This window comes from Thamnophis sirtalis, unplaced genomic scaffold, assembly GCF_051295495.1.
Source record: "Thamnophis sirtalis isolate CommonGarterSnake01/CBP01778 unplaced genomic scaffold, rThaSir2_p1.2 scaffold_13, whole genome shotgun sequence".
In the NCBI taxonomy this organism is placed as follows: domain Eukaryota; kingdom Metazoa; phylum Chordata; class Lepidosauria; order Squamata; family Natricidae; genus Thamnophis; species Thamnophis sirtalis.
In genome coordinates, this window is record NW_028261393.1 from 3,104,369 (window position 1) to 3,129,574 (window position 25,206).

The 25,206-nt window shown below is 43.7% G+C and overlaps 1 protein-coding gene across 1 annotated transcript in view; it reads left to right on the top strand.

The window, feature by feature from the left end:
- The window catches only part of LOC148042895 (cation channel sperm-associated auxiliary subunit gamma-like), a gene marked incomplete at its 5' end in the record, with an annotated part of 53,198 nt that overhangs the window by 15,297 nt on the left and 12,695 nt on the right, over positions 1–25,206 (top strand). The window contains 12 exons of the mRNA XM_087727713.1: positions 868–979; positions 1,630–1,794; positions 13,531–13,649; positions 14,956–15,169; positions 16,239–16,301; positions 16,577–16,760; positions 17,850–17,977; positions 18,647–18,727; positions 19,363–19,419; positions 19,838–19,994; positions 20,692–20,755; positions 21,759–21,851. Coding sequence (XP_087583839.1) covers positions 868–979; positions 1,630–1,794; positions 13,531–13,649; positions 14,956–15,169; positions 16,239–16,301; positions 16,577–16,760; positions 17,850–17,977; positions 18,647–18,727; positions 19,363–19,419; positions 19,838–19,994; positions 20,692–20,755; positions 21,759–21,851 — 1,437 coding nt within the window. The remainder of the gene's footprint in view (positions 1–867; positions 980–1,629; positions 1,795–13,530; positions 13,650–14,955; positions 15,170–16,238; positions 16,302–16,576; positions 16,761–17,849; positions 17,978–18,646; positions 18,728–19,362; positions 19,420–19,837; positions 19,995–20,691; positions 20,756–21,758; positions 21,852–25,206) is intronic.

Below are 25,206 nucleotides of genomic sequence, written 5' to 3' on the forward strand. Positions count from 1 at the left end.
CCCACTCCAAGGGAAGCATACTGCAAAATCTCCATTCCCTCCCCACTCCAGGGAAAGGATACTGTAAAATCTCCATTCCCTCCCCACTCCAAGGGAAGCATACTGCAAAATCTCCAGTCCCTCCCCACTCCAGGGGAAGGATACTGTAAAATCTCCATTCCCTCCCCACTCCAGGGGAAGCATACTGCAAAATCTCCAGTCCCTCCCCACTCCAGGGGAAGGATACTATAAAATCTCCATTCCCTCCCCACTCCAAGGGAAGCATACTGCAAAATCTCCATTCCCTCCCCACTCCAGGGAAAGGATACTGTAAAATCTCCATTCCCTCCCCACTCCAAGGGAAGCATACTGCAAAATCTCCAGTCCCTCCCCACTCCAGGGGAAGGATACTGTAAAATCTCCATTCCCTCCCCATTCCAGGGGAAGCATACTGCAAAATCTCCATTCCCTCCCCACTCCAGGGGGAAGGATACTGTAAAATCCCCATTCCCTCCCGATCAGCTGGGATTTGTGAGGCAGAGAATAGGTGAGGGAGGAGCCAGTCAGAGGTGGCATTTACCGGTTGTTCAAACTACTCAAAATTTCTGCTACCGGTTCTCCAGAACTGGTCAGCACCTGCTGAATTTCACCCCTGATTTGGCTCAAAGTCGGCGTTTATATCAAAAGCAGGGCTAGAAGTCCCTGACTCCTAGTGATTGACCCAAAGGCCCCCAGGCGACTGTCATCTCTAAGGCCAGACAAGAACTGGAACTAGAACTCCCAGGCTCCTGATTTCTAGGCCTTAATCAAACTGGCTCTCCAAATTGAAGTGGGCCCACTACTCAACCTAACAACAGCATTTTTCTCTTTTCTTGCTTTGCTTTCCAGCCACGATATGGTGAATTTCATCTACCTTTCCAATTTCCCGAGTGCTTCTCCCATCAAGGATTTTGTCCTCTCTTTTACTGGGCCTTTTGCCGTTATGACAGAGTCAGAGGAGGTAACGCCTTTATATTCCTCAGGAATCCAAGGGATAAGAAAGGCTGTGGGAAGCGAGTGATCCCTGTCCATTTTCCCTACTTTCTGTTGTACTCTTCAGAGGTAGTCCTCGACTTACAACAGTTCATTTAGTGACCGTTCAAAGTGACAACGGCCCTGAAAAGTTTGGACAACCATTTGTCTGAAGTGGTGTAGGGTTTCCTGCCTAAGCAGGGGTTGGACTGGAAGACCTCCATGGTCCTTTCTAACTCTGGTGTTCTATTCCATTTCTATTCCTATTCCTATTGTATTGTATTGTATTTTGTATTCTTTTGTCTATTCTATATCTTCTCTATTCTATGCTCTCTATTCTATTCTATATATTCTATATTCTATTTTATATATTCTATTCTATATATTATTCTATATATTCTATTCTATTCCTATTCCTATTGTATTGTATTGTATTTTAGATTCTAGTGTCTATTCTATATCTTCTCTATTCTATGCTCTATATTCTATATATTCTATATTCTATTTTATATATTCTACATATTTTTCTATTCTATTTCATTCCACCCCATCCCCTATCCTGCCCAACCCTACCTGCATGCAATGTAGTTTTGCACGAAACAAGCCCCCCCTTTCTCCCCCTCCTTCTTCTCATCGCAGTTGTGGGTGTCGAAAGAAAACAGCGACAAGTTTAAAAAGGTTTTCCCTTCAGATGCCTGGCATAAGTTGAGTGCTTTCCAAAGGATGAGAGGGGCCTTAAGACATTCCACAACATCCGAAGATGCCATCACCAGCGTGTACTACGATCCAACTGGCTTGCAAGCGGTGGGTGAGATGGGCCAAGGGAGCTCCATGGATGTTTCATGCAAGCAAAGGGGTCTGGCAAGATCCTTATGGATTTGAACAAGGATCTTGAGGGATTTGCTTATTTATTTATTTGCATTCTATTGCCTATCTCATGGATGGGACACCGCGTAGCTTGCTACCCTACCTGTTTATTATCACAGGTAGTCCTCGACTTATGACCGCAATGGAGCCCCAAATTTCTCTTGTGAAACCAGACATTTGTTAAGCGAGTTATGCCCCATTTTATGACCTTCCTTGCCCCGGGTGTCAAGAGAATTGCTTGTTAAAAGTTAGTAGCCCTGTTGTTAAGTGAATCAGGGTTCCCCATTGACTTGGCTCATCAGAAGATCGTGACGCATGACCCTGCCCTCCCGTCATAAATATGAGTCGGTTGCCCAAACATCTGAATTTTGATCACCTGATGCGGCAAAGGTCATAACTCTGGAAACGGTTGCAAGTCAGTTTTTCAGTGCCATTGTAACTTTGAACGGTCACTAAAGTGACTGTTGTAAATCGGGGACTACCTGCGTTCTTTTTTTTAATTAAAAGTTTAAAAAGCTTTTACAAATATTTACCTCCCTCACCCCACCCGAACCCATCGGATACATACAAGCCAATTTTTTGGGTCTAAATGCCATCTATAAAACATCTTGTAGAAATTCTCCCTCAAATTTTGGGCTTGCGTAAATTTTACATTTCTTACCCATATCTTTTCCCATGTATCCATCATTATTGGTTCTTCAAAATTTTGTGCCCACTTTATCATACAGTCTTTAACTAATTCTGTTTCAGAATCCATTTCTATCAATATATTATATAACCTTTTTATATGCATTTGACTTTGATCCCTAATTTGTTTTATTAGATTGTCCTCATTTTGCATAATACCAATTTTCTGATCTTTTTTCCATCTGGCCTGTAACTGTCCATACTGAAACCATGTTTGGATTACCTTTTCTTCTTTTAGTACATTTAATACACCTCCTTCTATAGTAAGAAGCTGTCTGTATGTAATTACATCCTGTTTTTGTGCTATGCTTATATTCTCTATTGCATGTCTGGGAATTGCCCACATAGGTATCTTATCATTTAATTTATGTTGTTATTTTTTCCAGACATGCAATAAAGCATTCCTTAAAATATGACTTTTGAAAGTCTTGTCCACCTTCTTGTCGTATATCAAATAAGCATGCCAACTGTATACCAAATCATGCCCTTCGATATTCAGTATTCTATCCTCTGTTGAATTAATCCAATCACTAATTATTGATAAAACTACTGCTTCGTAGTATAGTTTTAAATTTGGCATTTTCAAGCCTCCTCTTTCACGTACATCTTGCATTATTTTAAGTTTTATTCTAGGTTTCTTCCCTGCCCAAACGAATTTATTAATACGCTTCTGCCATTCAAGCAAGTTTGCATTTTTTTAAAGTATTGGTATCATTTGAAAAAGAAATAAAAACTTAGGCAAAACATTCATTTTTACTGCTGCTATCCTTCCCAACAAAGACAATTGTGGTTTTTCCCAATTTTTCATCTCTACCTGTATTCTGTGCCATAATGGTTCATAATTATACTTACATAATTTCCCATTTGAAGTTGTAATATAAACTCCTAAATATTTAACCTTTTTAACTATCTCACATCCTGTTATTCTTTCTAATTCTTCCCTTTGGTTAGTGTTCATATTTTTAACTAACATCTTTGTTTTCCCTAGATTTATTTCAAACCCAGATACTTGACCATATTGATTAATCATGTTCATTAAGACCTTAGTAGATTTCCCTGGTTGGGTTAAAGTTACACCCAAGTCGTCCGCAAATGCTCGTAAACTATATTCGTGATGCCTAATCTTAATTCCCTGTAAATCAGCTGACCCCCGTATTTTATTCAGCAATAGCTCCAGGGTTATAATAAACAATAATGGCAATAGGGGGCATCTCTGTCTTGTACCTTTCTCAATTTTAAAAGATTCTGTTAAGCTTCCATTAACTATAATTTGTGCTGTTTGTTCCTGGTATATTGCGTTGATAGATTGTAAAAAATACTCTCCAATTTGCATCTTTTGCATTATTTTCATTAGAAATTGCCAATTCACTCGATCAAATGCTTTATCTGCGTCCAGAAATATAAGCGCTGCAGGGACTTGGTTATTCTTTCCCACATATTCCCATATATTAACAATTTGTCTTACATTACTTCTCATTTGTCTCCCTTGTATGAAACCAGGTTGATGATTGTGAATCAGTTGCTGTGTAGCTAACATCAACCTGTTTGCTAATATTTTGGCAAAAATTTTGTAATCGGTGTTGAGTAATGATATAGGCCTATAATTTTTTGGCTGGCTAAGATCTTGATCTTCTTTGGGAATCAAGGATATAAAAGCTGTTCTCCAAGATGGAGGTACCTTTCCTTCCATTTGGATTCTGTTAAATAATTCCTTAAGGGGTTCTACCATTTCTAATTGTAAATTTTTATAGTAAACCGCTGTCAAGCCATCTGTGGCAGGTGCTTTCTGAGCCTTTAACTGTTTAATTACCTGGAGGATTTCCCCTGAAGTTATTGGTTGGTTCAATCTCTCCCTTTGCTCATCTTTAACTATAGGTATTTTTTCTTTGTCCAAGTATCTATCTATATCTAAGCCTTGTATTTTATCAACCGTGTACAGTCCTGTGTAAAATTCTAAGAAGGCCTTTTGGATCATATCCTGTTGATAAACTTCTTTACCTTTATAATATATTTTTTGTATAGTACGACATTTTTGTTTCTTCCTCGTCATGTATGCTAACCATCTGCCTGGTTTATTTGCATTGCAAAAGTATTATGTTTAGCATATAACAAATTAGTAGCCACCTGATCTGACATCAACATATTAAATTGCGCTCGTAATAGGGTAATTGCCTCTTTGTCTTCTTGTCACCTGGGTTGGATATTAACTCCTGCTCTTTCTTCTTTATCTCTTCCTCTAGTTCCTTTCTTTTTTCCCCCTGTCTACGTCTATGTAACTTATTTAAATGTATTAGGACTCCTCTCATGTAAGCTTTGCTTGCATCCCAAACCATTTCCATAGATGTACCCTTGTTTGTATTAAAAACAAAATATTCTCTCAGCAATTTTTTACATTCATTGACATTTTTCTCATATCTAAATAAATTTTAATTTAACCTCCAACACCTTCTAGATTCCTTCCCATATTCCAATTCCATCCAGACCGGGTTGTGATCTGTTAAGTCTCTAGAACAGTGGTAGTCAACCTGGTCCCTACCACCCACTAGTGGGCGTTCCAGCTTTCATGGTGGGCGGTACGGGTTTTGTCCGATATTGAAGCACTTTCCTTTTTAAAATTTAATTGACTTCCCTACTTTATAAATCACCATTACTGTGGAACCGGTGGGCGGTTAGAAAATTTTACTACTAACAGAGATACAAAAGTGGGCGATAGGTATAAAAAGGTTGACTACCCCTGCTCTAGAACATATCTTCGTCTTCTTTACCTTGGAAAGCAAATCATTTGTAGTTAATATAAAATCAATCCTGGAAAAAGCTTGATGTCTATCAGAAAAGAATGTAAAGTCCTGTTCTTTAACATTTCTTTCTCGCCAGATATATCTTAGCTCCAAATCAGCCATCATATCAAAAAAAGACAGGTAATTTCTCTCGTGTTTTGATATTTTGCAAAAGACCCTTCTTATCTTTCTTGATATCCATAACTCCATTCCAGTCACCCATTAGTATGCAGGATCTATAATCCCATTGTATTAATTTGGTATGGAGCATCTTGTAGAATTTTTCTTGTTGTTGATTAGGGGCATATACGCCCATTAAGAGTATCTTTTTCCCTTCTAATAATAGTCCCATTGCAATATATCTTCCTTGAGAGTCTGCTTCAATTAGTTCAGCCTTCATGTCCTTTCTTAGGTATATAACTATACCATTTTTTCTCTCTTGCGGCGTTGTTCGCCACACTGGTGGGCTGCTCATGTGTCCTTGCCTAATCAAAAGGAAAACACCAGACGAAATTCCTTGGGATGAGCAAAAGCTTCGAAGGATCCTCGAAGGGCTCTTTTATTAGAAAAAGTTAGTTACAGCGTCATAATCACACATGGCACAAGTAAGCTAATGAAAAGTTCACAGCATTCCAGAAATAAACCAATAGAAAGTCACATCATGGCAAAGGGTGGGCAAAGGGGGGCAAAAGGGGGAACAGAAGATTACAAGCTGCATGGCATTGGGAGGGGGAGAGAGGGAACAGAAAGCTATAGCACAGCATAGGGGGGGAGGAAGGGCATGTGTGGGAGTAGGCTCACACAGTTCTTGTTACAAAAGGCTGCATAGTGAGTTATGACCGTTAGGCAATGTTTTTGCATCCCTGTGTATGTGTGTTTCAGACAGCCGAAGCTGTCCTGCACGCAAACATCCAGAATGAATTCCAACATCTCCTCTGTTTTTGTTTTAAAAAGCAGCGTCTCCCTCTTCATCGCTGGGCATGCGGAAGGGATCTTTCCCCATGAAAGGGGTTGACTGTTCATGTAACTCCATGTGGTTGACAATGTGAATTTTCTTCTGTGGAGCCAAGCTAGAGAGTATATTCTTGCACATTGCAAATAAAGAGGGTACACATTGAATACAGCAGCACAACAGTATCAGCAAAGCAACAAGGGTTATAATGGTCTTGACAGTATTTCCCAACCAGCTAAAATTAGGTAGCCAAGAGGTCAGCCAATCCCACAAGGAGTCCGAGGCCTTATATGTCTGTCTAACTGTTTGAACAATATCATGTAATTTTTCCACACTGGTTTCAATTTCTCCAGACTGGTTCAAATAATGACAACAGGTAGCATTCAACCAAACACATAGGCCTCCTTCCTTGCTTAACAAGTAATCCAAAGCTAATCTATGTTGAGTTAAAATTCCAGCTAAAGAGTCAACTTCTGCCTGCAGGGCTTGTAGCCCAAATATCGTGGTGTTAGCTAGGGTTTCCATTTGAGCAGATAAGATACGCAGTTGTTTAATGTTCCATGCGACACCCAAGAGTGGTAGGGCTATAGCAATAAATCTTTCACCTTCTGTCAGATAGGTATTGTCAGGATCATAACCTAAAGCTGGATTGATTGCTTTCTTTTGTCTGGCCCACCCAAATTGTTTCTCCCAGGCACTATCGGGTTGAGACATGGGATGTGCTGAGATTCCGGCAGGTGCCAGAGTTCCAATAGTGCAAGTACCATTCCATACAGGGGGCAACACCTTCCCAGCCCAATGACCACAAAGCCAGTACAGGCCAGGTGGTAACCCATACAAATAATACCCATGATGGCCCCAGATTTGTTCCTGTACTCTGTTAAAGGCAACCATCCCTCTCCTGTTAGAGAATAAATCTATGACTATACTATCTTCTTTTCTACACTTAAAATGCTCAGGTAATGATAAGTGTGAACAATCGTAGCCAGTTTCTGTAATTTTGAAAGTAGCATTGCAGTGGGGATAATCCCCAACAGAAAAGCGGGGCAAAGGGATTTGCTTGGTGATACCACCAATAGTTACTGCTTCATAACCTTCATGCGAGACATTCCACCATGTAATGCAGATGGGGGCAAGAGGGGGTAAAACCCGATGTGTCAAAATATACTGGGCAGAATCGTAGATAGTATGTGCACGATTACTTTTTGTGGAATATAGTACAGTAACATTCCAGCCTGTGAGGTTTAAAGTTCCAGAGGCTAGAATGGGCCAGCCCTGCATGTTAGAGGCAGGGCCGTGCGTACAAACCCAGCAATCAGACAGATTGTTAATACGGGTAAGGTTATGTATAAGAAGATGAAACTCATTTACATGCCAATCCATTGTGCGTTTGGGCCGATGATGTGGGGTGGAGACATCCTTTGCCCCAGCAGGAACTGCCTGACATTCCCCAACCCAGATAAGCAAAAACAAAATGTCCATCAATAAAGCAAAGATAATCATGTGATGTGAAAATGGTCTGCAGTCCAAAGGCTTGGAAACTTCCTCCGGGGGAGTGGAGGGTGAAGGGTGCTCTGCCCTGTTCTCCAGGTCAGAGACAGAGACAGCCTCAAGCTGTGGTTCCTGCTGGTTGGTCATGGTCAGGCGGCTTCTGTGTTTGTGTAGGTGGTTGTATAGGTGGTTTGGGCAAATATGGTCTTACGTGCCGTCCTGGGATCCAAAGAACCTTGTCTTTCAGTTGGATGGCAGCATAGCCCCTTCCCCAGGTAATCAGGTCAGCAGGTCCTCGCCACGTCAGGTCAGGCAAGCAGCGATAGTAGACAGGTGGTCGAAGAGTGTCAGCAGAAGGTGGAGCTGCGAAATGACGAGTTGCTGCTGAGGAAGGTGGCTGACCGGTGAGATTTAAAAAGTTTAATGTATAGAGACAAAGATTAAGAATGTTTTGCAAAGCTGGGAGGCTAGGGGGCGCTTTCCCCTGTGTTTCAATGTAGCGATCAAGGGCATGCTTAAGAGTCTGATTAGCGCGCTCAACCATTGCCTGTCCTTGGCTGTTATATGGAATGCCGAATTTGTGCACAATGTCCCATTGGTTGCAAAAAGCAGCAAAGGCCATTGTCTGTTTTTATCTCTTTTGGGCGTCCCAGCGATGCGAAGGTTCGAATGCAGTGGTTGATAACATGTTTTGTGGCTTCTCCCCTTTGTGGGGTAGCAAACAAGAAGCCAGAGAATGTATCTATGATTACATGTAGATACTTCCAAGGAGCAAAGGATGGATATTGAGTCACACATCCATTTGCCAAATTTGGCAACATTCTGTCCCTCTGGGATTAACTCCCATAGGGAGGGAATGAGCTTGTTGACTACAATTTGGGCATTGTTGAATGATTGCAGATGCCCCCGCTGACGTAAGGCCAAATTGTTTTATGAGCGCTTTTTTGTTCTGATGAAAGTAAGAATGGCTTTCCCATGGTGTGATAGCAGAAATTAACTTTTGCAAAAATAAGAAAAGTGAGAGTAATTGTGGTTCCAATGAGGGAGAAAGATAGGCCTCATAGATTGATTTCACAATCTGAGTTACATAGAGGCTATCCAAAATCAAGTTAAAGGGTTTATTTGGAAAAGTGGAAAAAGCCAAAATAGAGGCAGCAAGCTCCGCACGCTGAGCGGAAGTCTGCGGGGGGGGGGGGGTAATTTTTGTACACCACCGACCATTCTCCTGCCAGGCACAAGCACCATAGGTTTTGCTTCCGTCAGCAAAAATAGTCATGGCCTGAGGAAGTGGGAGGGGGGAATATGGAGTGTGCCATTGCAAGGTAACAGTTTTCAAAAGAGCCAATCTAGGGTCGGGGGGTGCATGGGCTGGAGAATTTTATTAACAGCCCTCAAATCATGCAAAAAACGCCATTTACCAGATTTCTTTTTTATAACAAACACAGGAGTGTTATAGGGACTCAGGAAGGGCTCACTGTGTCCTTTTTGTAACTGTTCCTGCGTTTTTTGTTCTGAGAACAAACACTGGGGTATTGTAAGGGCTGTGGGATATCTCTTTCCTCTTCCTCTCTTCTCTCTCTGTCTCTCTCATCCTCTATCTCTTTGTCTCTGTTCACTTTCTTTCTTTCTTCTTTCTGTCTCTTTCACTCTTTTTCTTTCTTCCTCTCTTCCACTCTTTCACCACTTTCTCTTTACTCTCTACTGCCCAACCTGTCCCCATACTTATCTTTGATTAATCATGTTTGCAATAATTTACCTACTTTCCTAATTTCCTTACTGGAGCCCTCGCTCCCTCAAACACACACACACACACACACACACACACACACACACACACATGCACAAAACCATTTTTCTCCATTCCAATTCAGATCCTATGAATCAATTGCTCTGTGAAACATCTGTGAAAAAAATTCAGGTGCTCAGGCATGAAAATGTCATCAAAGCAACAGAAAAGAAATCAGAAGAGTCAGTAAGAAAGGGAGTAGCAAGAACTCCTTGAGACATGAAATCACGATGAGGAAAGACTAAAAGAGGCATCGTAGGGGGTAATGAAAGAGAGGTAGCCGGAATCACCGGAAGAAAATAGGAAGAGCCAGGCAGATTCACTTGCCAAGAGATTGAAATAAGAAGGAAGATAAGAAGCAGCCTTTTGTGTGGGGGTCAGGTTGGAAAGCAGGCAAAAGCGTCCTTTAAAGGAATGTAATGCTGAGGAGCTTCAAAGGCTGAGGGTGACAAAGGCATGCATACAAGGGAAGAGAAAGCTTTGGATTCAGAGTGTGAATTTAGTGAAAAGGTTTCCAAATATGGCGGGGGGGTGTCTGGTCCCCCCATCACGGCTTGTTCATGAACTTTTAAACATTCCATGACGATCCGCCAAGTGGAAAGTATTTTCCCTGGTGCCCTTGGAGGGTCATGGAAATACTTCCCTAATTTTTCCCAAGTGGCTATTCGAATTGAGCCCTTATCAGGATATGTGGGACAATTTTGATAAATATACCTGAGAAGGTCAGTAAGGTCTTTTTTCGAAGGGATGGGGAGAAAGTTCCCATTGTTTTTTAAGATTAATATTGAGGTTTTGGCCAATTCTCTAAGTTCTTGGAGGTGCGCAACCTGAGGCTTAGAGAATTCTGCCCCCATAACTCACGATTGGGAGGATGCTCCGTCTGCAACGGCCGGTCCTGGTATGCAAGGGGCGTTCCTTCGCCGGTAAGCAATGGGGGTGCCAAATGAGACGACGTGCTTGATCAGCAAGATCACGTCGGGGGTCACCAGTTGCGGCGTTGTTCGCCACACTGGTGGGCTGCTCATGTGTCCTTGCCTAATCAAAAGGAAAACACCAGACGAAATTCCTTGGGATGAGCAAAAGCTTCGAAGGATCCTCGAAGGGCTCTTTTATTAGAAAAAGTTAGTTACAGCGTCATAATCACACATGGCACAAGTAAGCTAATGAAAAGTTCACAGCATTCCAGAAATAAACCAATAGAAAGTCACATCATGGCAAAGGGTGGGCAAAGGGGGGCAAAAGGGGGAACAGAAGATTACAAGCTGCATGGCATTGGGAGGGGGAGAGAGGGAACAGAAAGCTATAGCACAGCATAGGGGGGGAGGAAGGGCATGTTGTGGGAGTAGGCTCACACAGTTCTTGTTACAAAAGGCTGCATAGTGAGTTATGACCATTAGGCAATGTTTTTGCATCCCTGTGTATGTGTGTTTCAGACAGCCGAAGCTGTCCTGCACGCAAACATCCAGAATGAATTCCAACACTCTCTGAGGCGGAGGCCACGAAATGTTGTCCAAGTCTTGCATTCATCAAATATTTCTGGTCATTTGTGTTTCTTGCAGGCAAATTACATCATTTTTGAATTGTTTCAAGTAATGGTTTATTTTTTTCCTTTTCTGTGGTGAGTTTAAGCCATTGACATTCCAAGTTAAAAATTTAATTGTCATTTTTAGCTCCCTGGAAATCCTGTAATTTGGTTTTAGGCCTGGATCCTCCCACCGCTTCTGAGCTAATATTTATGGCTTCTTGAGCCGTTGTCTGGGCTTGTTGCTGGGCTTTAGTTCTTTGCTTCTTTAGTTCTTGTTCCTTATGTCTGGTGGCCGCTCGGGTTTTTCTTTGCTCCTTGGTTCCTTCTAAGTCCACCAGAGGATTCCGAACTTGGGCCACCTCCAATGATCCTTGAGTATCTCGCTGTCTGGTCTCTCCTTCTTGCTCCCTTTCTCTAGATCCTGGGGGTGAAGGATGTCCAGCCTTTAGTACATTGTTGTAAAAATCTCTGGCCTTCCAAACTGAGTTAAGACAATGTCTTTGTCCTAGGTAGTTGACCACTAATCTGGCTGGAGCTTCCCATCTGTATTGTAACTGACGGTTTTTAAGTTCGTCCACTAGGAATGCATAATCTCAGCATTTTGGGTGGGATTTCCTTCAAAACGATCACCTCCTGGCACGCAATCCGCAACTTGGTTTTATAGGACTCTTGTAGTATCAGGTTCCTCATATCCCTTGTGGCAAAATACACTACAATGTCTCTTGGGAGTTGTTTCTGTCTGGCAATCCATGAATTAACGCGGTATATTTTGTCTATTTGCCAGTCATAGTCCCTTCTTGGTTGACCTACTAATTGATCAAAGGCTTCTGAAAGAATCTCCTTCAGGTTTTCTTGATTATTCTCTTTAAGGACTCTTATTCTCAGAGCGAATTCCATCTGCCTATATTGTAGCATTGTGATTTCATTATCTGCATCGTGAACCTTGTTTTGGACTTCAACCATTTTATTTGCTAAATTAATATTAGACTCATTAACTTCTTCCACTTTTTCATCCAATAAGGATACGTAGCCAGATAAACATTTAAAGGCTTCCACAATATCTTCTCTGATCTCTTGGTTACGAATCTGAATTAACTCTTTAATCTCTAAAATCTCCTCCGAGACCTTCTTAAAGGCAGCAGCAACCTTTTCCTATATTTTAAGTTCTAAAGCAGCTGCATGGTCTTTTAGGGCGTCATTTAAAACTTTTTGCAGCACTTCTTGGGTTAAGGCTTCTCCGGCAGGGGGAGGAAGGGGGAGGGGTGTAGTAATGACTGTAATTTATTTGTCCGGGCTGGAGAGCTACCAGCACTTTTAGAGGCCATTGTTGTTTTAACTTGTTTTGAAGCCAAATCTTCAGTTAAGCTTATGTTCCACAAAATTATTCTTCCACTGTTTTAAATAATTTTAATATCTGTAGTAGTTTGTAAGATTACAATTCAGCCTCGCCTTCAAGACACCGGCGCCATTTTATCTTCTGTCTCGTTAGTTTTAATAGAAGGAATTTTTAGAAAATGGAGTTAAAGTTTATATATACATACAGTTGTAAATTCTCTGGTATCTGCTCTGCCTGCTTTGGGCTCAGATATAAATCAAACGTTGAACAGGGATGATCGTGAGCCTTGGTTTCTGCAGAAAAGCAGAATGAGTTCCGGGCACGGAGTTCGCCGAGTTGCAAGGGGGCTCACACCTTCCACACCCCAGAATTATCTCCCCAAGCTCAGCAGCTCTCATGTTTCCTCTTCGCCCGAGGAAAGGGTTATCAATCTGTCGGACAGCTGATATACGCTGTCCAAACAGTGTAACACGATCTCGGGGAAGGAGCTACTTCAAAGAGCAGCTTCTTCAAGCTACACGGGCACCAGAAGTCTGACTACCTGCTTTCTTAAGAACCAAAAGCATAATGAACAAAAATAAATAATTGAAATCAGAAGGAAAGCAGAAATTCCCAGCGTAAAGTCCTCCAGCCTTTTTAAAAAAAAACAAAAACAAAAAACCTTGCCATGAGAGAAATATAAGAAGTTGATGAACACAGTTGGGATACCAATTTCTGTTGCTAAGCAAGGCAGTTGTTAAGCAAGTCACACCTGATTCTATGACCTTTTTTGCCATGATTGTTAAGCAGATCACTGAGTTGTTCACTAATCCACACAAATCGGCTGGGAAAGCCACAAGTGGCGATCACATGGACCCTGGGTTGTAAATATATGTGACGGCTAACCCTCCAAATTTTGATCATGTGACTGTGGGGAATGATGTGACGGTCCTTAAGTGCGAGGACCGATCCTAAGCCCCTCTCTGCAGTCCCATTGTAATTTAGAATGGTTGCTCAACACAAAAAAAAGCTCTTAAGCCAAGTAATGGCAGAAGTGAGGTGAAGATCATGAGGTCACCTTTGCATCTGTTATTTGTTAAATCACGGGTCCATTTTTCTCGGCTTTTTCCTTTTGGGCAGCTGATTTATGTGAAGGATGAGCATGGCAAAGAAAAATTCATGAAGAGGACTTTCCCTGTAGATACTGTCGTGGCCTACGATCTCTTGATCAGCACACGTCACAAAAAGATGACCGTCAAGTGAGTAGACCACCAACGGCTCTGCGTTTCCCCAGTGTCCGCTAGGTCGTAGTGTCTTGTCAATGGAAGGGAGAAGAAAGGCTTCCCTTCAATCCTGGCCTGGCTACCGGTTCTGTGGGCGTGGCTTTGTGGATGTGGCAGGGGAAGGTTACTGCAAAATACCCCTTTTCCACCCGATCAGCTGGGACTCGGGAGGCAGAGAATAGAAGGGGGTGGGGCCAACCAGAGGTGGCATTTACTGGTTCTAAGAACTACTCAAAATTTCTGCTACTGGTTCTCCAGAACTCGTCAGAACCTGCTGAATACCACCTCTGCTGGCTTATCTTTCTTTGACCGCTTCCTGATCTCCTCCCTCCATTTGCCCTTCTCAACAAGTTCAGTTGACTATTCGATTTCATCTAGAGCGGGCCACGTGCCCCCCCCCCTTGAGAAATCAGGGCCTTCCTCAGAAAAACATATGAGGGAAGTCAGTGAATGGGGGTTGAGTGTGGTAATAGATCTTCTTCTTCATCCCATTGCATTTGGGTCCCTTCGGTGTTAGGGTGGTAGCTGGTATCTCCAGCTTGAGGTGAAGGGAGGGAGGTGTGAAGAGGGAATTGAGTTTAGAATCCTTGCAGGCTAGAAAGCGGTGCAGGCCTGACCTCGCCTGGAGTTCCTGAAGCCGTCCGTTCCCAAGCGAATGCTATCAGTCTGGTGTCAGTCTTGTAAATAGGCATTGCAGCTTTGATCAACTCAAGGTGTGGGCCTGGTTCCTTGTTCCTAGGGAGGAAATGAGGATGCCCAGTATTCTACTTATAGGGTTTCTTTGACCTTGGGTGGGCCTGAGGGAGAGCAGGATGGGCTCAAGGTCACCGAGCTGGCTTTCGGGCCTAAGTCAGCACTAGAACTCGCTGTCTCCTGGTGAGTGGCCTAAAGCCACCCAGATGGTTTTCATGGCAAAGGCAGAACTTGAACTCACTGTCTCCTGGTGATTGGCCTAACATTACCCAGCCTTTTATGGCAAAGACTGGACTAGACCCACAGGTGAACATCCAGCCCATTCAGGTGCAGAGTTCAAGCTAATTACTCTATTATGTTCTGCCTATAATACAGGAATTCTCCAGATTGGCAGCCTTCTCGTTGGAACAAAGAGATAAAGCCCCAAGGAACTCCCTTAGGTTGGGCTCAGCTCTAGTACTTTTGTGGTTTCCCAGTGACTCTAGACTAGCTGCACACTTGATCCCTCCTCCTTCTCCCTGCCAGTCCCACAATAGCAATCCCATTAGGAAGGCCTGGAAAACGGGGCATCCTGTGTTCTCTGTTCCAGGGGGAAAAACTACATCCGATTCACCCATCTCTGCCCCTTCGCTACATTGCATGTGTTGGATGTGCCGCAGCCACAGCTCTACTCCCGAGTGGAGCATTACTGGGCTACGCCCCCAGACGTCATGGAAAAATCCGGATTCCATGAGGCTAAGTCGCTCAACGTCTACCAGGGCCTGGTCTACCAGTTGCTTCAGCTGCATTCATCGTATCACAGAGTAAGAACCGGTTCTGTTTTTTTCTGGGCACAAAAAGGGCAGCCCATGGCATGCCCTACAGCAGGGGTGTTAAACTCGATTTCATGGAGGGCGTGGCCAGCTTGACCTCACTTGTGTCGGGGACGCCTGTGGTGCCTGAGGGCTCTGCTAGCGGAAACGGGGTCCCAGGCACCGATTCAGCTGCGATGGCCTCCTGCATCCCTCTGCCAGCGAAAATGGAGCTTGGGAGAGACGCATGCAGCCCTCCCGAGCTCTGTTTTTGCTGGCAGAGGCACTGCGGACCGGTCCTTTGCTGTTTCCAGGGCAGCCCTGTGGGCCAGATTAAGCACCCCATGGGTCAGATCCGTGCCCCGGGCCTTGAGTTTGATACCCCTAACCCTATAAGCTAACTTCAGAAGCTTTTGGGGGAAAGTCACGTAACGTCTCCAGAAACAGGGATCTGTCCCAGTTGACAACTGACGAGGTAAAAAAAAAAAAAAATAGGGAGAGAATGTGTGTGTGTATATGTGTGTAAAATACAGGTGGCCTTTGACTTTCAACTACAATTGAGCCCAACATTCCTGTTATTAAGTGAGACACTGATGAAGTGAGTTTTTGCGTCTATTTTACCACCTTGTTTGCCACAGTAGTTAAGCGAATCTCTGTGGTTGTTGTTAGTCACCTGGCTGTTAAGTGAATCTGGCTTCCGCATGGACTTGGCGCTTGTCACAAGATCACAAAGGGAATCACACGATCCCCGGGAGACTGACATTGTCATAAATATCTGTTACCACATGACTCTGGGGATGTTGTAAGTGTGAAAAAGGATTGTGAGTCACTGTTTTCAAGGCCGGTGTAACTTCGCAGACGGTCACTGAATGAACCGTTGTGAGTCGAGGCCCACCTGCGTTCGATTGTGGCATTGAAAGAAACAAAAAGAATTAAAAAATGATTGTGGGGGAAGAAAAGGCCCTTCAAACATAAATCCCTGGTAATATATGTCATCGACATAACAATAATAGATGCTAAGTTGAAATATATGAAGTGTTATGTTGGAGGTTCATTTCTTCGTGTAATCTTGTCTTCCCAGCCGTACGCAGACCCCGTCCATGACCCCACTTGGCGCTGGTGGAAGAACCAGAAAGAAGAAGCCGTAAGGAGAAAAACAACAACCCCTGAGTGTTATTTTCTCAGCCCTCGCACTACTTTATCCCCTTTCCAAGCCTGGCAAAATTATGAAAAAAACAGTCAAACATGCCACCAAAGGGCAGTTCTGGGTTGGGTTACATGGGAGGCCGCCAAATTCTCCCGTTCTCAAAATGTGCTTCATGAATGCAACAGAAAGTCAACATGAACCATAAAATCAACCCTTCTGGAACTTACTTGTTGGTTTCTCCCTCCCTCCCTCTCCCTCCCCCCCCCTTCCAGGAATATTTTGACTACAAGGCAAGAAACTGGGAATCATTGGGAGGGATCTTCATCGACATGGCCAACTACGCCAAAATTTACAACTTGATGGCAAATAACCATCTGACCACAGATCTCTATCTGGACAAGAATACAGCCTACTCTTTTAAAGTGTTAATGACCATCAGAACAGCGAAAGGGAGCAGTAAGGAAAGATGGCTGATTGGGGGAGCATGCCTCCCTCCCTCCCTCCCTCCCTTCCAGGGCTGGGATCCTACCAGTTTAACAATTGGTTCGCTGAGCGCATGCTTCGCCCATGCACGGAGTTTACAGAAAACTCACCATCCGCATTAATGCTGGTGAGGAAAACAGCTGAGGTGCAGCAATCCACTCTGCTGCGCCGATCAGCTGGGCTTCGGAAAAGGAAATACAGGTGAATATTGCACAGGAGCAGGTGGGTGGGCCCACTTCAAAGTTGGAGCAAACCAGTTCGCTCCCAGCTGATAATTGGAGCCACCAGTATGCCCGAATCAGTAGAACTGGTAGAATCCCACCCCTGCTCCCTTCCCTCCTTCCCTCCCTCCTCTCCCTCATTCAATTTATAGGAATTCCCGTCTCAAATTCCTGACTCTGGGCAGCTAACAAGTCTTAAAACAAGATTCAAAAACAACAACTACTATTACAGTTAGTATGTTCCAAGAAGGCAATTTGTGTTTTAACCATGCTGTGATGTTGAATTCATTACCTTTATTTATACTTAGCTGGATCTACTAGCTGCTTAGATCTACTAACTGTATAGCTAGATCCACAGAGAGGAGGGGGTCAAGCTATTTTTCCAAGGCACCTTTGAAGGCCAGACAAGTAACAATGGATGGAAACTGACCCAGGAGAGATTCAACCTGGAAATGAGGAGGAATTTTCTGACAGGGAGAACAATCAACCCATGGAACAGAAGTTGCCTTCAAAAGTTGTGGGAGATTCATCCCTGGAGGCTTTCAAGAAGAGATTGGAGTGCCATTTGTCAGAAACGGTGTAGGGTCTGTTTGGGTGGGGGTTGGACTAGATGACCTAGAAGGTCCCTTCCAACTGTTAACCTGTAATGTATGGATTGTGCAAATCTTGGTTATTTTCACCTTGGTTAATTGCAATAGGGGAATGTGTATGTCTGTATCTCTGCAACTGTCATAAATATGAGTCAGTTGCCAAGCAACTGAATTTTGATCACGTGACTTTGGAACCGGCAGCAACCCAGGCCTGCCACCCATCTTCAGCTGTTGTGCTCTTTTGCCTCCAGTGGGAGAAACAGCCGAAGAAAATTCCCTCGACTACATCTGGCTGGCTGTTACTATGGCCCATCCCCAGTATGTCAAGGCAGAACTGCAGAGGCAAGAACTCATCAGCCGAGGCTCGGTGTTATATCGGGTAAGACCCAGATGATAATTGATTCTATGGACACGTGACTCTTCCTTGCAGGGTTAGCACTAGCACTGTGTTCTGACCCAGCTTCCCGAACATCAGAAAACCTCTGAAGTTAAATCAGTGGTTCCTCTATTAGGAGTGCCAGCAGCCCCAGCAGACTAACAAGTCTCTCCGTCCAGAAGATGAATAGTGGCCTGTCACATCTATTCATCTCCGCCCCCTGCCTTTTATCCTCAGAGCCAGGGTAGAGCTTCACTAAGAGCAGTGGTTCCTCCGTCCCAAGGACCGGCCCATAGTTTTCCACTGCTCTCCTCTCCTCTGCCTTCTGCGCATCCATGCGTCAGGCACTGGACCCAGCTGTTCCTCCTCTTCTTCATCAGTCACCTCCAGACCTGGGGGATGTTATTGCGGGTTGGGTGCACATGCGATTTGCGCGCACACACTCTCTGCGTACATGCACAGTTGCCTGTAAATAGGTTTGTGCATGTGCAGAACATTAAAAATGTCCCCAAAACCATAGCGCGGCAACCGGGGAACCGATTCAGGGGCATGTCGAGCCTGCCGTCTCTATCCGTTCGGCAACCCAGTGGCAATTTCCACTCCTGATTCACGCAAAGCAGTGCGAACCGGTAGCAACCCACCTCTGATCTGACTTCTCCCCACCCCCAATAGGTAACCATTAAAGACAGTGGGAATTACCCAAGGCAGCAACTCAGCGGGCGGCGCCTTCTGAAAAGCTCAGCTGACTTAAAGGTGAGGCTTCATCAGCAGTTCTGGATATCCATGGATCTCTGCTCTGGTCTTAGTTGATTGATTGATTGGCTTGAGTGATTGCCCTCACCTTTGTCACTTTATAAGGAACTCACGAGGGCGAACATTCCTTGTACTCCTTCCTCCTCTTATTTTCCCCATAGCAACTAGCCTGGGAGGTGGGTGGGGATGAGGAAAAGTGACTGGGCCAAAGTCACCCAGCCGGTGTTCATGTCTAAGGCAGCTCTAGAACTCATAGTCTCCTAGTGATTGGGGCAGAGTTATTCAACTGGCTTCCATGCCTAAAGTGGGACTAGAATTCAGTGTCTCCTGGCGGCCCAAGTCACCCAGCTGGCTTTCATGCCTAAGGTGGGACTACAACTCCCAGTCCCCTGGTGATTGGTCCAATGTCAACCAGCTGGCTTTCATGCCTAAGGCAAAACTAGAGCTCCCAGCCGCCAGCTTCTAACCTAGTGCCACAATCAGGAGACCAAGCTTGGTCCCTCTAAATCTCTCACCATTTTCTTTTCACCTCTGGCCAAGCGTTTCCTGTTCTGTCTTAATTGTTAGCTGGTGAAACTGCTCTTTCTACTTCCTTCCTCTGAGGGATCCATGAATCTTTTGTCCACTTTTCTCAGGTGGTCCATTCGGATATGGCCTGTTATCGTCATGGAAGCTTGTCCCCGCACTTGCTGGTAATCTGAATTCCTCAGGAAGGCAATTTCTTCCCAGTTTCTTTTCCTTCCAACAGACAAACAGCAGGGGGACCACACAGAACGACTGGCTTATTTTAAACAACAATGGATATCAACACACGTGGCGTAAGACACAGAATAAAGCCAGTAATAAAATGGGTACAAGATCTTCAAGACTTCCTCCTTAGAATGTCTTCCATTAGAGCAGGGGTGTCCAAACTGAGCCACTTTAAGACTTGTGGACTTAATAACTCCCAGAATGTTCTGGCTGGGGAATTCTTGAAGTCCACAAGTGTTAAAGTTGCCAGGTTTAGGCACCCCTGCCATAGGGGCAATGGTTTTTTTTAAAAATGGCCGTGTTTATACCTCAATGTGAAAGAGAAGGGATGTATAAATCCACTTCTTTGTTGGCCCCCAGGGTTCTAAAACATTCTTGATTCTTATCGGATGCCCCCCAGGCAAGAGATTGGCGTTTGACATCACTTACACACAGAATTACACCACGGAGAAGAACAAGCACTACTTTGACTGTGTTGAACCAGATCCAGAAATGCCCTGTTTTTTCTTCAGCGATGGTAAATGACTTTGCATCTCCCCCCCACCTCCTCTTCACAAACCCCACTCCCTTCTAGCACTGATAACGTTACCTAGTTGGGTAATGAAACGTCTGCAGGAAAACTCCCAAGCTCAGACAGCACCAAGGATCCCACAGTCTTCCTCCTCCTCCTCCTCCTCCTCCTTTTCCTCCTCTTTTTCTCCCCCCCTTCTCTGACTCCTTTTCCTTCTGTCCTTCTCCGTCCTCTTTCTTTCCCCCTTCTCCTTTTCCTTCTGTTCGTCCCCTCTCCCCACCCTTCCTCCTCCTTTTCACCTCCTCTTTTTCTTCATTATCATCACTTCCATCATTGCCAATAACAGAGACAACCATATTTCCATACCATTCCTGGAAAGTACCATCATTCAGGGAATCCAGGTTAGGGGCCAACGTAGTTAGGACAGAGCCTCTCTGCATTTGTCTAGGTGGGCGTGTCTGAGGCCGCCCTGTGCCTACTCCTGAGTAACTCAGAAGGCAGGAGAGGCAAAAAAAAAAAAACCAAACCCGTGCGAATCCAGTTCCCCCGGAGTCAGCTTCAAGGATGGGTGTTGGATTTGAGTCAGCCACCTGCTGGAAACCTTTCGAGAGACAGCCTGGGAACCCCAGCGCGTTCCCCGCCGTGTTCCCATCTACTCCCGTTTGTGAGCTGGGAGCAAGGCACTTGCTTGTTTCCCTTGCAGTCTTCTACCCGTTCTTCTTGATCCAAGACATGGTGACCGGAGAGTCGGGGCGGTTCCAGGGCAGGTAAGAGAGGTGGGGACGGGCCTCAGGCCTTGCAGAGTTGGGACCTGGGGTTGGGGTGGGGAATGGGGCCTTGCCTTTGGGGCAGTGGGGAAATTCAAACATTTTCCCTACCGGTTTTGTGGGCGTGGCTTGGTGGCCATGTGACCAGGTGGGCGTGGCTGCACAACTGACTCATACACAATGTGAAAAGCAGCTGGACTTTGCACCAAATGGCCCCTGCAACAAGCCTCACAGACAATCAGGCACAGCTGATCGTGAGAACTTAAAAAAAAAACTTTTTAAAGCATTTTTAAACTACCACTTCGAGCGAACCGGCCTGAACCGGTAGCATTTCACCCCTGCTTTGGGGTCTTGGCAATAAGAGGTAGAAGAGGAAGAAAACTGGTTCAGGGAAGCTCCTACATCAGCACCAGAAAGGCTGGCTGGTTCTCTCTCTTTCTCTCTCTCCCTCCCTCCTTCCCCCCCCCCCTCTGTCTATGTGTGTGTGAGAGAGAGGGAGAGGGGGGGGGAGTGGTGGCAGGTTTGATCAGCCTGATAGTGAATCTTTGCCTAGCGCTAGCTGGGGAATTCTGGGAATGGAAGTCCACCCACGTTAACATTGCCGAGGTTGAGGCAGCGTTAGAAAATCAGCTTTGGCAATCAATTGGTGGCTTTTTAGTTCCTGCTATCTAAAATGGGGGGGGGGGAGGCCCAAAAAGAGAGGTGTGGCTTTTTCTCAACTGTGCAAATCGTATTTAACCGAAAGGGGGGGATTGTGTAAGTTGGCTACATAACAACGATGTGATTGTGACATCACATAACAATAAGTGAGAAGAATCAGACTTCTAAAGTTGTGGGGTGTTTCATCGCAGGATGTTTTTAAGAAGAGACCGGATGGGCATTGGTCTGGCACGATACAACATGGTTTCCTATTTGAGCCAGGGGGTTGGACTAGAAGACCTCCAGGGTCCCTTCCAGCTCTGTTCTGAATCTGAATCTTCCGTCTTCCTTGTTCTCTTGACAGCTACCTCTTTACCATCATTGGCGGGGGTCCCTTTTCCCAGAGCAACATCAGATACTTCACTCCGGAAGAGATCGTAAAATACAACACTAACAGGTAACTTTTCAGCAGGCTGCTGCCTAGACCCAGTCTGAATTGAACTCACAAACGAACCGGTAACTGATGCTGCTCACCCAAAACATGTGTTATATGTGCAGCCCAGGGGTGGGATTCAAAACTTTTTACTACCGGTTCTGTGGGAGTGGCTTGGTGGGCTGCAAAATCCCCATTTCCTCCTGATCATGGTACATATCAGAGGTGGGTTCCTTCTGGTTTGCACCGGTTTGGTGAAACTGGTAGTGTAAATGGCAACTGGTAGGGATGGCATGCTCGCCACACACCTGAACCAGCTCCCCAGCCACCATGACATCTTTTTTTGACCTTTTTAAATGTTCTGCGCATACGTAGACCTATTTATAGGTAACATTTATAGGCAGACCTATTTATAGGCAAAATTGCGCATGCACTGAACCAGCAGTAATGCCAGCAGAAACTTACCCCTGGAATATATGTTGTCCACTGACAATAAAGAATTATTATTATTATTATTATTATTATTATTATTATTATTATTATTATTATACAATTGTATCACAGCGGCCAGTTGTTTCGCCGGATTTGGCATTGGTTACTAGTCGGGCCCCACCCAGGGGCCTAGGACGTCGTAACGTATTTTCTTAATATGCGTGCAGATCCAAGCAGTGCGGCTTTCTGCATTTGACTGATGGTGATTTTGTCAATTTTTAACTGTTTTAAATGTAATTCCAGTGCTTTTGGAATAGCACCCAGTGTGCCAATTACCACTGGAATTACCACTGCTGGTTTGTGCCATAGTCGTTGAATTTCGATTTTTAAGTCCTGGTATCTTGCGATTTTTTCATGTTCCTTCTCGGCGACCCTGCTATCACCTGGTATTGCGATGTCTATGATTGTGACCTTATTTTTCTCAACCAGTGTGATGTCTGGTGTATTATGCGCCAGTATTTTGTCGGTTTGTATACGGAAATCCCACAAGATCTTGACCATCTGATTTTCTGTGACTTTTTCAGGCTGATGTTCCCACCAGTTTGTTGCTGTTTTAATATTATAATTTTTGCACAAATTCCAATGGATCATTTGTGCTACTGAATTGTGCCGCAATTTATAATCGGTCTGCGCGATTTTTTTACAGCAGCTGAGTATGTGATCAACAGTTTCGTCAGCTTCTTTGCAAAGTCTGCATTTGGCATCATCAGAGGATTTTTCGATTTTGGCCTTAATGGCATTTGTGCGGATAGCTTGTTCTTGCGCAGCCAGGATTAGTGACTCTGTTTCTTTCTTTAATGTACCTGTTTTTAACCATAACCAAGTTTGTTCCCTGTCCACTTTATCTTTTATTTTTTCCAGAAATTGACCATGCAGTGCTTTGTTCTGCCAACTCTCCATTCTTGATTTTATCACATCTTTTCTGTATTCTTGTTTTGTCTGTTGGGCCTTCAGTAGATTTTTGTTCTTTACTTCGATTAATAGATGTTCTTGAGTGTCTTTTAAATAATCAGCCAGTGCATGTTTTTCTTCTTCAACTGTTTGCTTCACTTGTAATAATCCTCTGCCACCTGATTTTCGGGGCAGATATAGTCTATCAGTATCACCACGTGGATGTAAACTGTAGTGCATTGTCATTAGTTTCCTGGTTTTTCGGTCCAAAAGGTCCAAATCAGCTTGTGTCCAGTTAACTATGCCAGCTGTGTATCTTATAACTGGTATTGCCCAGGTATTTATGGCTTTGATTGTATTTCCACCATTCAATTTAGATTTCAAAATTTTCCTAACTCTGTTGGTGTACTCTCGTCTGACAATAGTTTTTACTTCTCCATGCTTGATGTTATCCAACTGCAGAATGCCTAAGTATTTGTAGGCTTCATTTTCTTTGCATTTAATTAGTTGGCCATTGGGCATTTCAACTCCCTCAGATGCAGTGATTTTGCCCCTTTTTATGGATACAGTGGCGCATTTTTCCATGCCAAACTGCATTGAAATATCGGTGCTGAATACTCGGACTGTATTTGTCAATGATTGGATTTCTATTTCTGACTTTCCATAGAGTTTCAAATCATCCATATATAGTAAATGCGAAATTTTTTCAGCTTTTTTGGCTGTTTGGTAGCCTAATTTCATTTTTTTTAAGATTACTGATAGTGGGATCATTGCGATGATGAAGAGAAGAGGTGAAAGTGAATCACCATGGAAAATTCCTCGCTTGATATTAACCATTCCGTAGCTCTCATTCCCTACTGCCAACTCAGTTCTCCATTGTTTCATTGCCTTTTCAGTAAAGGATGTAATATTTTTGCTAATGCCAGTTGTTTCTAAGCATTTTATGATCCAACTATGTGGCAGTGAGTCAAATGCCTTTTTGTAATCAATCCAGACCATATTCAAGTTCGTTTTTCTGTTCTTACAATTTTCTAATATCATTTTATCAATTAGAAGCTGATCTTTTGTGCCCCTGCTCCTTCTTTTGTTGCCTTTTTGCTCTACTGGCAAGATGTTGTTTGTTTCCAAATAATCCATCATGTTATCTGCAATAATGCCTGTGAGTAATTTGAAGGTTGTTGGCAAGCATGTTATTGGTCTATAGTTTTCAGGTGTTGTTCCTTTAGTTGGATCTTTCTGAATCAAGTATGTTTTTCCAGTTGTCAACCATTCATCAATTTGGCCCTTTTGTAAAATTTCATTCAGTTGCCTGGCCAATATTGCATGTAAACTGGTCAGATATTTGAGCCAGAAACCATGTAATTGGTCCTTTCCAGGTGATGTCCAATTCTTTACCTTTTTAACTCGATTTTTGATCATCTCAGTTGTTATTTCTAATACTTGCATTTGTTTGTTGCCAATGCTTTTCTCAAAGTCATGTATCCACTTTGCTTCCTTGTTGTAGTCCTTTGCATTTTCCCACAATTCTTTCCAGAATTCAACTGTGGCCTGCTTTTCTGGTTTTTCACTTTTGGTGTCACCATTCACATTAAGACTTTGATAAAAACGCCGTTGGTCTGATCGAAATTGCTGATTTTGTTTATATTGGATGATTCGTGCCTCATATCTTTCAATTTTTCTAGCTGTTGCTGTTATCTGCTGTTTTACAATCTCTACAGCTTCTTTGATGTTTCTTGTATCCAATCTATATCTTCTGATTAGCCGATTATTATTATTATTATTATTATTATTATTATTATTATTATTATTATATACTTTATTCATTAAACATGAAACTCAGCAACTGAACATTCAAAAATGCACCATAAATACCAGTGACTGGTGCTAATGGTTGATACGGTTTGCTGCCAGCGTCCCAGGTATCAACCAGGAGCTTCTTAAAATATAAGATGTTCCGAGTAGGGCAGTTTTTGGAAGTTCCGCTGGTTTTATTGCA